The sequence below is a fragment of the Carassius gibelio genome, chromosome B16, assembly GCF_023724105.1.
Source record: "Carassius gibelio isolate Cgi1373 ecotype wild population from Czech Republic chromosome B16, carGib1.2-hapl.c, whole genome shotgun sequence".
Lineage (NCBI taxonomy): Eukaryota > Metazoa > Chordata > Actinopteri > Cypriniformes > Cyprinidae > Carassius > Carassius gibelio.
In genome coordinates this window covers 13,695,304-13,711,305 of record NC_068411.1, presented here as the reverse complement: position 1 = coordinate 13,711,305, position 16,002 = coordinate 13,695,304, and the positions used below count along the sequence as shown (strand labels likewise).

The following is a 16,002-nucleotide window of genomic DNA, read 5'->3' as shown; positions in this document are numbered from 1 at the left end:
TGTCTGTGAGAATATAACGCTCTCTGTAGAGACATAAAGGGTGGAGAGTAACACTGTAATCCATTTTTCCCATGACGAAAGATAAAAAATTACAGATTTTATGAGAAAATGGGAGCTCCATTATTCACATGTTGATATTGAGACATTTACCTCAGATCTGTATCATGGGCTCTAACAGCATAAATGAAGCATTTTTCTAACCTTTAATCTTTGAGATGAATTATATGGCTGCTGCCAAAACTGTTTCAGTTTTTGCAGGAAATCCACATAATATTTAGAGTCGCCGCCAAACCAACTTGCTAAACATTAGCTTTAAGGGTAAAATCTATTGGTTTTGCAGAAATCCAAAGTAAATGTACATGCTCTCAGGGCAAAGAGGTCGAGTTATTTTGGACACGAGCTTTGACTCAATGCTTTTGGTTTGCCAACTCGACTTCAGTCTGTATGTCTCTGTCTTGTTGAACACAGTTGTAGAAAACCCATGTATTTTGCTAAAAATATGCTTTCATGTAGCAGTGTGGGGATGATCATAAATGCCTGAATGATTGATGTAACGAGAAAAAGAAAGAGAAAGAGAAAGAAAGAGAGCGAAAGTGAACCGTAGAGGGGTTCAAGGAATATGTGACTCACGTGGACTTAAAACAAGGTTGGTATTAAGTACAGATGTGTTTTCTGCATGGTAACCTGTCTGGCATTCTCAGGATTAAAGTGTAACCATGCATTGTACTAGCTTTATAACTGAAATGTATGTATTGAGTTTTACTGTAGCTTTTCTTAATAATTTCATTATGTCGAATTTGCTACATTAATTGCGGTTGATTTGGCATAATTTGCGAAACAGAATGTGATTTTAAACCGGTGCAGCATTACCTCTATGCCCTCTTTGCTCAAGGCGTACTCATCAAAGTTGAGGATGGCTGTTTTGATGGTACGAGGAGGCGGCAGGACCGTCAGGCCAATGTTGATGGCGTTACTTCTTTTGGAATCCAGAACGATGATCTCCTGACGCTTCCCATCTGCTGCCGTTTTCTGAAATCAGGTATATAAACAGATCATCAGAGTTATTCATAGTGACTGTACTTTGAGTGGTTAAGACTTCACGAGACAAAATAGAACTGTATTCAGACAAAATGCATTTGCAAAAAAAAAAAAAAAAAATTCAAAAAACTTTGCCCAGTGAATTTCTATTCTAACAATGTCAAATGTTTCGCACACATGCATCACAGGAAAATCTTAAGATTTTAATTATTTTTATACTAGATCTCAATTCATATGTTTTGAAGGACAATATTTTGTGCTAAAAATGTGCCATATAAATTTTTTTTTTTTTTTTTTTTTTTTTTTGAAGAGTCCTAATATCATGTCTAACATTTTACACATAAGCTAAGTAATGTTATCTTTATGACACAAATAAATAATATCATTACACATGTTGCCTAAGTTGAAAAAGTGTTTAGATAAAACAGGTACTTATGGTTCTTGGATCTGATTTGCTGAGAAGTCTTGCAAGCCATTAGATATTTTATGAGATTTATTTTACGGGTTTGAATCACTCCACTTACACCAAACCCACTATCATTTTACAAATACTACTTTTGTTTGTTCACAGAATGAATTTCTAAGAGTTTTTAGGAAAGACTGTAGTTGTGTAAACTTCAAATATGCAGGTGGCTCCTATTGAAAATTAGCTTTTGACGTTTTTGAAAAGGATGCATTAATCTGATCAAATAACTCCTTTAACAATCATATCACAGTTTCCGCAAAAATTTTATAACTTTAATAATAATAAAATAAAAGTTTGTAATTCCCAAAACAAGCATGCTTAGCCTATCACGATACACATCTATTCTCCCACACCTAAAATTAAATACGTATACGTCTGTTCTTACTCTCACGCTGGCCACTGAGCTGAACAGGAAAGGCATTTCTTTAATGTGGATAATTACCCCAAAAATGGCTTCCTGAGATATGAACACAAAACCAGGATATATTTAATGTTTTTTTGCCAAAAAGGCACGCAAGCACCTGAGGGCTATTTTGGGACTTTGATGGAGAATATTTTTGTGAGGAGCAGAGCCATGATGGTACTCCATCTGTTGCCAAAGAGGGGGAATGGAGGAGCTCAGAGGAAAAAGGGAGGGAGGATGGGTTGAAAATGAAAAACAGCTGGAAAAGGTTGCTCAGAGCAGAGAGGAGAGGAAACCCCATGCAGGCCACATTTCTGAGACACCATCTTAGAGCAAACAAGTCAAATAATGTGATAGATCTTCATTTAAGAACATCAATTCATCTCCAACACTTAAAACCTGTGATGGTGAAGATCAGTGTTCATTTTGTCAGGCCAGGAATTTATCTCTGTACATAAAAAGGAATGTACATGAAAGAATACAATTAACTTTGTTATACAATAACTTGAATGACAGTGTAGTTCATGTTTCAGTATATAGCACACATGCAAACACATCTTGTAACAGGCTGTACTGATTAGGTTAAGAATGTTTAAGCCAAGCTATGACTTGTGAATTGACTTTGTTTTGAGTGGCAGCCGGATTTATGGATCCCAGAAAGCACATTTGATGAAGCTTTTAGGTAATACAAGGAATCCATCATAGCCAATTAACCAACCTATTATTATTTTGACCTACATTCTGCAGCTCTTTTTTAAACGCGTGCAATCATGTCATAAGAAAGAGCTGTGCAGGCTGCAAATGGGCAATGGAAGGTGTCAGAATTCATACCATGTGTTACAGAAGAAAGGCCCAGAAAAGATAAAAGTAGCTTCCTAGCAGCTATAGCTTGTGTTCATATGCTGATAAAAGCCAGGTAAAACCAAAGTGTAAGTTTGAGATTAATTAGTGTAAGTTTATTCCATTTTAGTGAATATTAACAACATCTTTTATTCTCCCATTCATTGAAAAGACGCTTGAGTGAGTTGTGTTCAACCAACTCTCTATGTTTCTTGTACAGAACAACCTCCTGGACAGCAACCAATCTGGCTTCAAAAGCGGCAACTCAACTGAGACTGCCCTGCTCTCAGTTACAGAAGCCCTGCGACTGGCAAGAGTAGCTTCCAAATCCTCAGTAATCATCTTGCTGGATATGTCTGCTGTTTTTTACACAGTTAATCACCAGATTCTACTGTCCACCCTCAGAAAGATGGGCATCTCTGGAACCGCACTCATGTGGTTCAAGTCCTACTGTACCTCTCAGATAGATCTTTCAGGGTGTCTTGGAGGGGTGAGGTTTCTAAGTCACAACTTCTAGCTACTGGGGTTCCTCAAGGCTCAGTGTTTGGACCACCTCTCTTCTCCATTTACATGATTTAATTAGGATCTGTCATTCAGAAGCATGGCTTTTCCTATCACTGCTATGCTGATGACATTCAACTGTACTTCTCATTCCAACCATACAGCTGGGTTCATCAACCATAATTTGTTCCAGGACTGCCAGAAACCTAGGAGTTGTGATCGATCTTCAGTTAAGCTTCACAGACCATATTGCTACAATGACCCGGTCCTGCAGATTTGCCTTGCAACAATAGGAAGATTAGACCCTTCCTGTCAGAGCAAGCCACCCAACTTATTGTCCAAGCTCTTGTTCTCTCTAGACTGGACTATTGTAATGTCCTCCTGACGGGCCTTCCTGCATGTACTATCAAGCCTCTGCAACTGATCCAGAATGCAGCAGTGAGGGTTGTCTTCAATGAGCCAAAAAAAGCTCACGTTATTCCTCTCCTCATCAGGTTACACTGCCTACCAGTAGCCGCTCGCATCAAATTCAAGGTACTGATGCTTTCCTACAAGAAGACCACTGGCACGGCACCAATATACCTAAATTCACTAGTTCAAACTTATGCGCCCGAGAAGCTTGCATTCTGCAAGTGAACAACGCCTTGTGGTGCCATCCCAAAGAGGTTCAAAATCCAAATCGGCAGCCAAATATTTTTATAAAACATGGGACGGAAACCACTAATATTGAAATTTAAACTTGTTTACTTTTTTAGAGAAAGAAAATGCAGGGGTATCCAAACTCAGTCCTGGAAAGTCACTGTACTGCAGAGTTTAGCTCCAACTTGCCTCAACACACCTGCCTGTAAGTTTCTAGTATGTCTAGTAAGACCGCGATTAGCTGGTTCAGGTTTGTGTAATTAGGGTTGGAGCTAAACTCTGCTGGATAGTAGCCCTCCAGGAGCAGGATTGGACACCATGGCATAGTGTTACCTTTACATCCCATTTTAACTAAGACCATCCAAATGGCTAGTGCAACCCTACCCTGCTCTATACTTATGGATAAATCTGGATCTACCACTAACTATAATGACACTGATGAGGAAATAATTTGTGTAATATTAAGTAAACAAATAATCTTGAGTATAATTACAAAAAAAAAAGCAGACTTGATTACAAACGTTTGGAAGAGATACTGAAAAGATGTCATTTAACAGTACCTTTGTAACTGGGAGCTCCTTGGATTTTGTCTCAAAGAGGTTTTCCAATTTGGCTGTGTCCAGTTTGACTGGATCAAGTTTAGACCACAGTGACTCCCTGCATCTCTTGTGATCGCTGTACTGCCAGTCTATAGGTCTGACCTCATTCCAAAATAGCCGGATGGTCTTCTTCTTCTTCTGGAAGAGAGGAGACTCTCCTCGACTAAGCTGAGGAGATCCGAGATGTGGGGGAGTTACTGAAGCCAAAAAAGGTGGTGGAGGGGGCATCATCATGCCAGGGATAGGGGGAGGTGGGGGGCATCCAAATAAAGGTGGTGGGGGTGGAAGACCAGGCAAGCAGGGAGGCGGGGGAGGAGGTGGTGTGTGGTCACTTGACCCGATCACATTGCCAACATCCAAAATGTCTACATCATCCTCCTCTCCTAAGTCCGTAAAGTCCAGCTCTTTAATACGTAGTTCCCGTGGTGTGGCCATCAGTTGGTCCCATATGTGGTCTGACTCCTTTTTAGGTGGTGTTGGTGAAGGAGCCGGCAGAGGTTTTCCCTGTGCTTGCTGCTTTTCCTTCCCAGAATGCTCCAACTCATGAGGCGATACCAGTCCTTTCACCAAATCTCCAAATTTCTCAGCCACAGCCCTTACGCTTCCCTGGTTATCCAGATGCTCCACTTCCAATTTCTTCATGTTGTCGTCACAAGCTTGCCGTCGTGCTTCCAGAGTGGAGATGCGACAAGCAAGGCTGGTAACAGAGGAATCCTGACCTGGACACTCTTTCTCATTCTCCTTTTCTTTCTCATCTTCCTCTGCCTTCTTGTTTTGAGCATAAAGCATGTCCAACATGAAGTGTTTGCTGTTAAGAACTTTGTTGCATGGATCGTTCACATCCGCTGTATTCATACAGTCTGCCCACCGGCCTAAGAGTACAAATTCAGAACAAGTTTCAACAATTTGTACAATTTCTATCAGAGTCTATCTATTTGCATGTTGTAACCTGGCACTGATAAAGGAAAAACAGAAATGCTGAAACTGAAATGGATTTTCACTGCTAAAAAAAAATCGTCTTACAATAAAAATGTGCAGCCACTTTCCAAAACTTATTGTAACACCTGCACATGACGAGTAATCTAGGGAACTATATTTTGTATCATTTCATCTGCCAATGATGGGTAAACTGGGAAAATAACCTTAAACTGGTAACAGAAGTAGCCATAAATATTTCTTTCTGACCATGAAACTGTTTGCATTATTATTATTTTAAAAACAGATATATAATTTGAAACCAATGTGAATAAAAACACCAGCTGGCTGTTAAATTTACTAACTGTAACATAAAACATGTGACTCTTCTAACCTTTACAACATTTTGACCATCATAGGTTTATCTAGGATGATTTTCTCCCAGAACTCCATTTCCACATATGTGAAATAATCCTCGCAAAATATCAAGGCACGAAATCAAAAATGCGAGGACAGTCACTATTGGTCTGCACCTTGTGCAAGGAAAATTCTTACATTTTATTTTGAAAGTCCACTTTAGACATTCTGACAAACTAAAAGTAACTTTGCAACTACATATCTACATATAACATATACATATAAGTCTCATTAATATGCAACTCCATGTTATATAATACATGATTATAGTGTATTGTTAGTTTAGGGTTAGTAGAAAAAGTCATTAGAATGTTTTTGGGGGACCAGAAATAAAATAAAATATAAAATAAAATAAAGTTTCATGCTGGATGAGAAATACTTGGCAGAAAGAAATGTTTACTATAAACCCCCTGGTGAATGTTAGACCCTCTGTGTTGCACTCACTCACAGAATTTGTGTATGTGTTGTGTATGTGTTGTTCTCACCTGAGTCACTGTCACTGACATGCTTCGCTTCTCGTTCTTCTCTCTCCAGAGTGCTGCTGGCTGAGGAGATGCTGGAGGCAGAGCAGTTATCTTTCTCATTCAGTTCCTCATTCTGCCTCTCTTTCTCACTCAGGACGGCACTCTCCTCTACATCCCCTGAAATCTGCTCTCTCACACACTCTTCTGTACCCATTTGATTAGTCTCTTCCTCAAAGTTTCCTTCTGCCTCTTCTTTCTTTTCATCTTTCATTCCCCTCACTACCAGTTCTTCACACTCTTTGGCTTCAGCTTCCTCTGCTTTCTCCACTGTCTCAGGTCTCTCTGGCTCAGAGTTTGTTGGAGACAGAGAGAGCGTAATGTCTGATGGTTCCACAGGTCTCTGTTCCTCTGGTTTGGAAGACAAGAGCAGCGCAGATGCTGAGGCAGAGGGAGGCTCTGAGGAAGGCCACGCAACTGCTGCCTGCACAGGATGGCTTGTTTCAGACTCAGTTCCTGAGGGGGGAGGAAAGATTGGCTTGGTACACATTCCAGATAAGAAGCCCAACTTCCATGGAACTACTGATGAAACAAGGCCATTTTAAAATAAACTTGTGATGAAGAAACTTCCATCCAGTGACAATGCTAAAGGCCTTACAAGTTATACTGAACCATGTCCTGATATAAAGACCACAACAAAATGTTCTCTGGCCTGTGTTGACATAATTCCTATAGAAACAGGACGTTTGAGAGGGATATAAAGGAAGTTAATCTGCATTTTTAAAATTGGCAGTAGGTTTTAGCTATGTGAAGATACTTGCTAGACACGTAAAGCGCATTTATAGGGAGAGAGATTCTTGGTGTAGAGAGCATCAATATATTTCTGTAATGACAGATGGATCAGAATGGTTATTTAAATAACAATGTTAATGTGTTTGGTCTTGGATAGATCTGTTATGCTGTTGCTGCTGCGGCAGAGCAAGAATGCTGTGAGCATGTAAGAAATACTGTACAAATAACATATACAAAATAACCCCCATATAGCATACACAAATCACCCCATAGCAGATCTATACAGGTGGAGCTGGGGAAGGTACTGTAGAGGGTTTCTGAAGTGCACTGTAACTGCTACAGAAAGAACTAGCCAAGTATTTAAATGTTAAACAGCAAGCTTTTGGCTGCGGATACAAAAACAACCAATCAGCTGTGCCACCTGATAATGATGTCATTATGTCAGAGTGAGTTTGACCTATTGGACTGCGCCATATACAGTGTCATGACAGAACTTTGGATGTATGTGTGTGTGTGTGTGTGTGTGTGTTTGATTATTTGTTTTTGAACAAATTGGTTGAGTGAGTGATTCAGTAAAAAAAAAATTGCTTTCCAACTAAATTAATATTACTTTAAAGACCAAAAATCTGCTTGAGGAAGTTTGCACAAACTTTGCATGCATACAATGCATGCAGCCCTCAAGTGCAGTCTGCACATCCACATTCCCCTCTCCCTGTGTCTGTGTTACGGTAACCCCCATAACATTACCACATATACTCCTCCACATTCAGAAAAGCAAATAAATGCAGGAAATGTGATCCTGCAGGTGAATGGGTAAAAACAAAACAAAATTCCACATGACCATACTATCAAACATTTTACACAGGAAAAATATAAAAGCTGAATGACTGAGGGCTGTTAACTGTAAATGTTATTATGGAAAAATATTATGGATATAGTATACAATATATTACACTTTAATTATGAAAATATATTAAGTATATAGGAAGTGTAATGTTGATATACTGCTGAAATCGCACACACACACAAACCTTTTCTCTTTATAATAAGTGTTTTTTCTTATTTTTTTTTCTAGTTAATCTCTCCTGTATTTCCAATTTATACTCTGGGAGGAGCTCAGACCTCTGAAACCACAGTCAGATCCCCACTGCTATCCTTTTACACACGGCTGGTCATGCTTTCATTCACTGACCAGTGTGTGACCAAAGCTCTAGCCTTCAGAAACCACATGAATGTGACATAACTAGTGCCTCACTGAATGGACAACCTCAAGCCATTCCATTCAATTATTATGTCACGGCTGATGGATGTGTTTCTTTCTCTCTGATTCTGTACTATAATCAAATATGACCCTGCTATTCTAGAAAATATTCTGTCACACCACCACACTGCTTTTTGTTGTTGTTCACAGATCAGTCTAGGGTTAAGTCTCTTGCTCAAAGCTCACATCCTGTATGGTTTAAACCTTTAACCTACTGGTTACAAACCAATCATTTTAAACGCTAACTCAGTTACACTGCCTCAAATATTCATGGAAAATACATAATTTAAAACTGTAACTGTAATAAAAACATTTTAACTGGCAGTCATATTTCACGTATTTTATTAAATTATTTTTTTTCAAGTTTACTTTTTTTTTTTTTTTTTTTGAGATTTTCTGAAGGTATAGTTTACCAAAATTCTGTCATCTTTTACTGCTCCTTATGCCATTGCAAACCTGTATGACTGTAGGATTTACAGAAAGCTTATTGTCCACACATTGTTCGCTTATTGTTTTGTAGAACATTCTGAAGCATTCTTTAAAATATCTTCTTCTGCATTCAACAGAAAATATAAAGTCTTATGGGTTTGGAATGACATGAGAGCGAGCAAATAATGTCAGAATTAAAATTTTTGAAAAGAATGAAAAGAAATATGATCCCCTTTGCACAGTTCAAATTGTATACTTACTAATTTCTTAAGAGCTGCCATTGAAAATGGGGATTTTCTTGGAAAAGAACTAAGATTAAAAGGCGGCTAAAATTACAATTAAGTTTAGAAGATTGAAACACTGGGTACCCAGCTGTGCTATTCTCATGTGAATATGTGTGTCTTAAGCTAGTAGGAAACTCCACAGCGAGACTGAGTGATTGACCAGGCTCCAGTCGTTCAGCCCGTTCATACCAACTCCAGCCCCTCAGATTCAGATGTGGCTGTATATGAAAGGCTGACTGACCACTGACCCAATTTCTGAAATTTTGGTTAATATTTGAGGTCAATAAACCTCAAATAAATGTAGTTTTTTCCTAATGGCTGACTGCCCTAGGGACTTTGCATTGTTTTCTTTACAAAACATGTGTGTGGTAACAGCTTGAGTCCACACTTTGGAGAAAAGATTAGGACCAGAGATTTTTCCAGAAATGCCAGACCGTATTACAGTAGACAGAGTAATCTCACCTCGTGCTGGATGTGGAACAGAACGTTTATCCTCTTGAGCTTCTACAGTCAAAGGGGTGGCAGAACGAGACAAAGAGCTACTGGAGGATCGGGAACTCAGGCTGAGGGTGATTTCTGTTCGCCCCCGTGTCGTTCTTGACCGTTCCCTTTCATTTTCCTCTGCTGCCAGCCGCTCCAATTGCTTATATCTGCACACATCACATAAAAAGATGAAAGTCACTAAAAAACATTAAGTATCAGGGCAATTACGCAATGCTCATTTGCATGTCTGACTTCAAAAAGAAAATGTAATGTAAAAATGTTACATATCCTTTAAATTACCTAAATAAACCTGTTCAATTATGAGTATGTTTTTGATTTCTGAATTAAAATTCACTTTGATACTGTGCTGATATCATTAAGAAAATCCTTGAAGAAAAAAAAAAAAGATGACAAAAATAATATAATTTTAACAAAACAGCTTTAATTATTAATTTTTGCAATATTATGGTCTAACCAAAAGATAAATGAATGAATAAGAAATAAAAGTTGCAAAATGTCATGTGTTGTCACTTCCCTATAACTATTGCTTTTATTAATTATATTTATGAATTAATAATTAATTCCTAAAAACACTTTTAAGATATGCATACTCACAAGATTACATTTGTATGGCATGTTTGTTTTAAACCAGATATTGTAATGATTTTAATAATTTAATGATTCATATTTGATCAATTAAACAGAGACAATTTAAGTGCAATCAGCATGCAAGAGAATATGGATTCCAATTTTGTATATAAACTTCACTTCCAAATCCTCCCACTATGTTACTTATAGTTCTCCCTAAACAGGTGTCAAAACAGATACTGTCTGCTCTCTTCCTGTCTTACCAACCCCCAAAAATGTGCCAGTTCTAATATACAACATTTGCTAAAAACAATTTATTTTCATCCACTGAAGTTGGATTATCCTTTAATTCCATAACATCATTCTACTATACTGTAAGGTTCACATTAAATTGAAGGGAAAAAAAATAGTTTGGAAGACTGTGACTTTTGATAAGATCTTGAATAAATGCAAAGACATTTCCATTTGCCAGAATGCATGTTTTTAACATTTACTGTAAATGGAAAAAGCCCATGTCTAAAGTCAATTACACACCTTGTCCTGCCGTCTTTAAAGGTCTTAATCTAAAGCAGGCATAAAGGGGCCCTGATGCCCATATTTCACCTGCAGCACGTGCCGACACGCTTCCCATCTGTTGCTCTGTACAATAAATGTTTTCAAGGTGTATTACTACCATTGTAATGATAATTGATATTAAGCACGGCACAAGCGTTTCACAATATGATAGAAATCTTCTGTGATACTGTATGAGAAATAATTGTCTGATATAAGTAATTATAAAGAAAATAGAAAAAAATTCTGTTCATCATTACAATGTTAGAAACTTAAGGATTTTTTTTTTTTATGAAATACAAACATTGCAACAACATTACAATACTAATTTACTAAAATTACAAAGTAATACCAAAGTCCTCCAATTTAGTAGCTACTGTAAAAGTTTGAGTCACAAGATGAGAGACATGATAGGACCAATAAGCAGCCATGAACAATAGCCAAATGTACACTGCAGTTTGTTGTACACTATTCAAAAATATTTGACCAATGGCCGTTATATAATATAATATTATATTATCATGAAATGTTGTTTTTCTATTCATCAGAGAAAAAAAAGCAGCACGTTTTAATTTGTGATAATAATAAGTAATAATAAAATGTTTATTGAAGAAGCACCAAATTTTTTAATATTCAGACAGTAGTATTGGCCGCCGAAATAATAAATTACATTTTTAAAAATGCTAAAATATATATCTTTTTTGAGTTGTAATAATATTTTTCAATATTACTGTTTAACTGTATTAAAATTAAACATAAAAAAAACTTTTTAATATTATATTATATTATATTATATTATATTAGTAATTCTGTAATTTACCTTTCTTCTCGAGCTTGTTTGACTTCTTCTCTCTTGTCCACATAATCCCGACTGCCAAAAAAGAAAATCAACATAAGAAAACACGTAAAAAAGTATTAAAGAATGCCTTTTATATGTCAAAAAAATACATTTGGAGTTCATGGGGTTAAATATCGTTAACATATTTTTTTATTAATTTTTTTATGTTTATTGTTAATCAAGTAGTACCCATTCAAGTATGTTTTTTTTTATTTTTCACAACAGAAGAGGCTGACTAAAAGACTTGTTTATGTTATGACTGACAAGCATTTGTCTTCCTGCAGCCCACTATGATAATCCACTGTCTGGTCTGAATGCAGTTTTCATTTGAATGACCATAATAAGAAGGAATAACTTGTCCAGTCAGGAAAACTCCCAGATATCTGATCAAATTTGGATGTATGCCTCGGCTGCTTTTTTAAACTGCTGGACAAAATTTTTCTCATGGCTATCTCCAACATAAGAGATACGATATGACGTCAGAAACGCTGATGTATTTGTCATATTTATAAAAGAATGTAGCCTAGGGTGAAAACACACACTGCATCAGAATAAATGCTGAGAAAGGCCACAAACTTGAAACGGTTTCTCTCTTCTCTTTCAATGCGCTGAAGTCTCTCCTCTCTCTCCAGGCGCCTCCGCTCACGTTCTGCATTCAGAGACTCCTGATGTTGCCTATAGGAGGAGGTTAACAATCCACCTAGAGTAGGCCTGGAGAACCGAAGAAACCAAAGGGGAACAGAATTTCTCAAGATACCAAGAATTATAATCTTGGGCATTTGAAGAGTCCGAATTTAGCTTGCCGACAATGTAATGTAATGATATGAGGAGGTTTCCCAATCATAGTAGAGGACAGCTTTTAAATGTTTTGAAAATTCTCAGATGTTATTTTTATAATCATAACCATTGTAGTCTCATAACGGTTACTTTCAAAGATTCCTGTGCAGGACGGATCCATATGCACTTCAAAGGAAACAGTGCCTCACCTGTCGGGCTTACTGTCTGCAGGTGGACCTCCTGGGGGGCCGAAGCGGTTGTATGGTGTGGATGGGGCACTGGACACCCCAGATGACCTGCCGGGGTATGTACCTGCGTAGCCATTGCTAAAGGACAGAAAAAGAGAATTTAATTTAAAGTTCAGCCATATATAACCAGTTTAATTAGTAGGAGTCTTTGTCCTGAAGTCTCCTGAAAACAGCATAAAGCTAAAGTCTCGATTTATCCAAGATAACAAATGACCATATTTCCCATATGCTTGATTTATCACACTTATCTTCAGCTAGTACACTCAGCCAAAGTCTGATTCCAAATGATGTCATGTATTTCCTCCATCAGGACCACAAAAGACACTTGCTGTAAAGCCTCACTCGACTGCCCAAACAACCAAGAACACACACACACACACACACAGGTGCTCTGCTAAATCAAGCTTTTACACGAGTGAGTGATAAAATAAACTCTTTTCCCCAAATAAAGCTGCTTGCCAGTTCAGATCACTGGCTGCAGATGTACACGATATGACCTTGTATTGGAAGATATGATTCAAGACATGCTGGGGCTCGTTTCTCTGTGCAATCCCACATCTTTATTAAAAGAGGTCATTCTCTCCCTACACTTGTCTCAGTGTTTGAGTCTGTTGTGATTCATTACACATATTATCGGAGTAAGAACTCTGAATCCTCACTTACTACCAATGAAACAAACAGACACTGTTCGAAATTCCAAAGTGTTCCAGCACCTAAAAACATCAAGAGCCATCACACTTTAAAGTGTTATGAATTGTTTTTGATTTGCCAAAAGGAAACCTACTCTGTAGAATTGTATGGCAGTAAATAAAATAAATTAAAATAAAACTCTCTTCATTAATATTTAACTTGTTTTTGTAATTGATTACAAATATAAAAAAATAGATCAGTATATAAAATTGGTTAAATATGGCACACCTTTATGCTTTTAAAACTTTAAAACATTTTCATGTAAACACCAAGAGATGAACAAGGAAAGATGGGATGAAGTATTTAGGAAATGACACAAGCCAGTTTTGAACCCATATGACCTTTTCCTTTCAAACTTTGCACCAAAGCTCGCGAAGTTCCTTTGCTTCCAACTTGTTCCCTTACCTGCCACATGAACTGCATGAGGTGTTTGAGTATCTAACATCTGACAGACTGCACAGAAGAGACAGAACATGGAAAAAAGTTAGTAATCTATACATAAATTACAGAAGGATTAGTCTGAATGGAAACTGGGATAGAAAAAGAGAACAGAGGGACAAGTGCAGCCGAGAGACAGTGACAGTGACAATACAGACAGAAAGTGAATCAAAGCAGTATCTGTTTATTAATTTAAATATTAGCGACCTTGTTAAATAGCCAGCAAGGACAGCAGAAGGGGGAAATAAATGCAAATTCACCTTTACGAGGCCGCTAACAATAATAATAATATGTCAGTGTTATGAAATCCACTACAATAGATTAGCAATTTTAGCATGTAAAAATAATCAAATACAAGGCTAGTTTTGAAAGGTCATCAATGGAGAAAGTTGCTTTTTGGTGTAGTTACAACACCTACCACCAGGGGCAAACTTGACCATGCTAACCAATCAAATCTTCACCCCTTGCTTGCCATTGCTAGTCCATGGCAGGTGAGTCGGCTGTGTCATCAATGGTTGCCCAGCTTTCCCAGAAGAGAAGATTTTGATGTCATGTTGACTTTAATAGCGCACTGTGCCATAAGCATAAGACTGCTGTGTAATTAGGTTATTAAATATTAAAGAGTCCACATTTGCATAGAGCCAGCAGACTAAAATAAAACTGTCTTTGATCCACTTTATAATCCAGATGGGTTCCTCAAGCTGCCACAGTCTTAATGTCAGACAAACATGCACATGACGTCGCAAAGCATTTTCAGCTTTATTCTCATGAAATGTGGAGCCTTACAGGCACTGTTCAGGATGAAATATAATTGCCTCTTTATATATGACTTAATTTAAAGGCTTCTCTTGGCTTTGTAGTAGTACAATGCACCAATGAGAGGCAGATGAGCTGTAAATGTCAGTATAAGTTAGAATCCTTTAGGGAGTGCACTACAGTGGCTAGTGCAAGTGAAAAAAGGAGACTTTAGTTTATAAAACGATCTGTCTTTTTGCATTCCATCAAATATAAAGGAAGCAACATAAAGCCCACAGAGTATAATGATTTACCAGGCTCTGATCATACTGGTGTACATTTCTTCTTTTATTGGTCTAAAGATTTGATATATAAGACAGGATAAGCCACATATTGCACATGACCATAAGTTAAGACACAGTGAGCGTAGCACTTTTTATGAAGGTGCAATTTTTGGAAGATACAGGAAGTTTTACAGTGTTCTCTTGGAAGCAGATACAAAGGGATAGGGTGATGATCTACTGGGTGAGGGTCTGACTCTTTTCAGAGGTGGGCTTGATGGAACAGGCAAAACAATAAACCCTCGCCATTCACAGGAGATCCAGAGATCAAGTGAATCCCATGCCACACTTCCTTCTTATTAGAGGATGAAAGTTCCACAAATACTGTGGTTGTAGTGTTTGTGAGACTTGAATCAGTAAAAACAGACATAAGTTAATCTCTCAGGGATCTCATAGCTTGACTTACAGTATACGGGAGTGAAAGTCATTCTCTGAATATGACATGCAGCTTTGAATGGCTCTATTCCAAACTTAACTGTACATAAGTGTCTCTCTTTCAAGACAAAAACCCAGTAGAATATGACTTGAAACGAAGGCAGATACTTTTTGTGACTATATTAACCCCAAGGAGTACTTGAGAAGCTGCCTTAAAATTGGGCAACATTTTCCTGCCTACTTGTGTAAAAACAAAACTATCATTGCATATGATCCCTAACTACGCAGGTAGCTCACTAAGGTTTGGAACAGAGCCCATCTGCACATGCATGGAAGGTATTCTGTGAGTGGCGAGAATCTACTGCATATATCTGCACTACCTGCAGTGTTTGTCTGGGTCTCGAGCCTGCGGAGTGCCCACAGACACCTCGTCCAAATCCACTGGGCAAGTAGGAAGAGGTGTGGAAGAGAGCAGAGGCAGGGCAGGGGACAGGGAGTCTTCGCTTGGGGAGGTGGAGGTTGAGGAGGTGACAGAGGAACCCCGGGACGGGAGGGCCCCCAAGGACCTGACCGAAGCCCAAGAAGACAGTCTGGGTGATATCGGGGGGCCAAAATCTGGGGTAAAAGGAGGGGAGGACACTGGGGCCTTGCGGATAACCTTGATCCCAGACCTGTCCCGGAGGTTTTCCTCATTGTCTGTATCAGCGGCATTGGGAATGAAGTTGACCATGCACTTTAAAGGCAAACACAAGCTAGAAGCTTCATCTACTGTTGATGGCATCCAGCTACGAACAACAAAATAACAGCAGAAGATCTAGTAAATGATGGTGAACACCATGATATGTTGGGAGACGTTAATGTTAGTCAAGTCAGGGAAGAGATAGCATCAGAA

The 16,002-nt window shown here is 38.1% G+C and overlaps 1 protein-coding gene across 2 annotated transcripts in view; it reads right to left on the bottom strand.

Annotated features, from left to right (window-relative positions):
• fhod3b (formin homology 2 domain containing 3b) overlaps nucleotides 1–16,002 on the bottom strand; it is a 159,435-nt gene that overhangs the window by 10,739 nt on the left and 132,694 nt on the right. For both annotated transcript variants that reach the window (XM_052578889.1, XM_052578888.1), the window contains exons 11-17: nucleotides 12,493–12,609; nucleotides 12,083–12,217; nucleotides 11,489–11,539; nucleotides 9,508–9,695; nucleotides 6,304–6,795; nucleotides 4,448–5,358; nucleotides 871–1,029 (exon numbers count right to left, since the gene is read on the bottom strand). In XM_052578889.1, coding sequence (XP_052434849.1) covers nucleotides 871–1,029; nucleotides 4,448–5,358; nucleotides 6,304–6,795; nucleotides 9,508–9,695; nucleotides 11,489–11,539; nucleotides 12,083–12,217; nucleotides 12,493–12,609 — 2,053 coding nt within the window. The remainder of the gene's footprint in view (nucleotides 1–870; nucleotides 1,030–4,447; nucleotides 5,359–6,303; nucleotides 6,796–9,507; nucleotides 9,696–11,488; nucleotides 11,540–12,082; nucleotides 12,218–12,492; nucleotides 12,610–16,002) is intronic.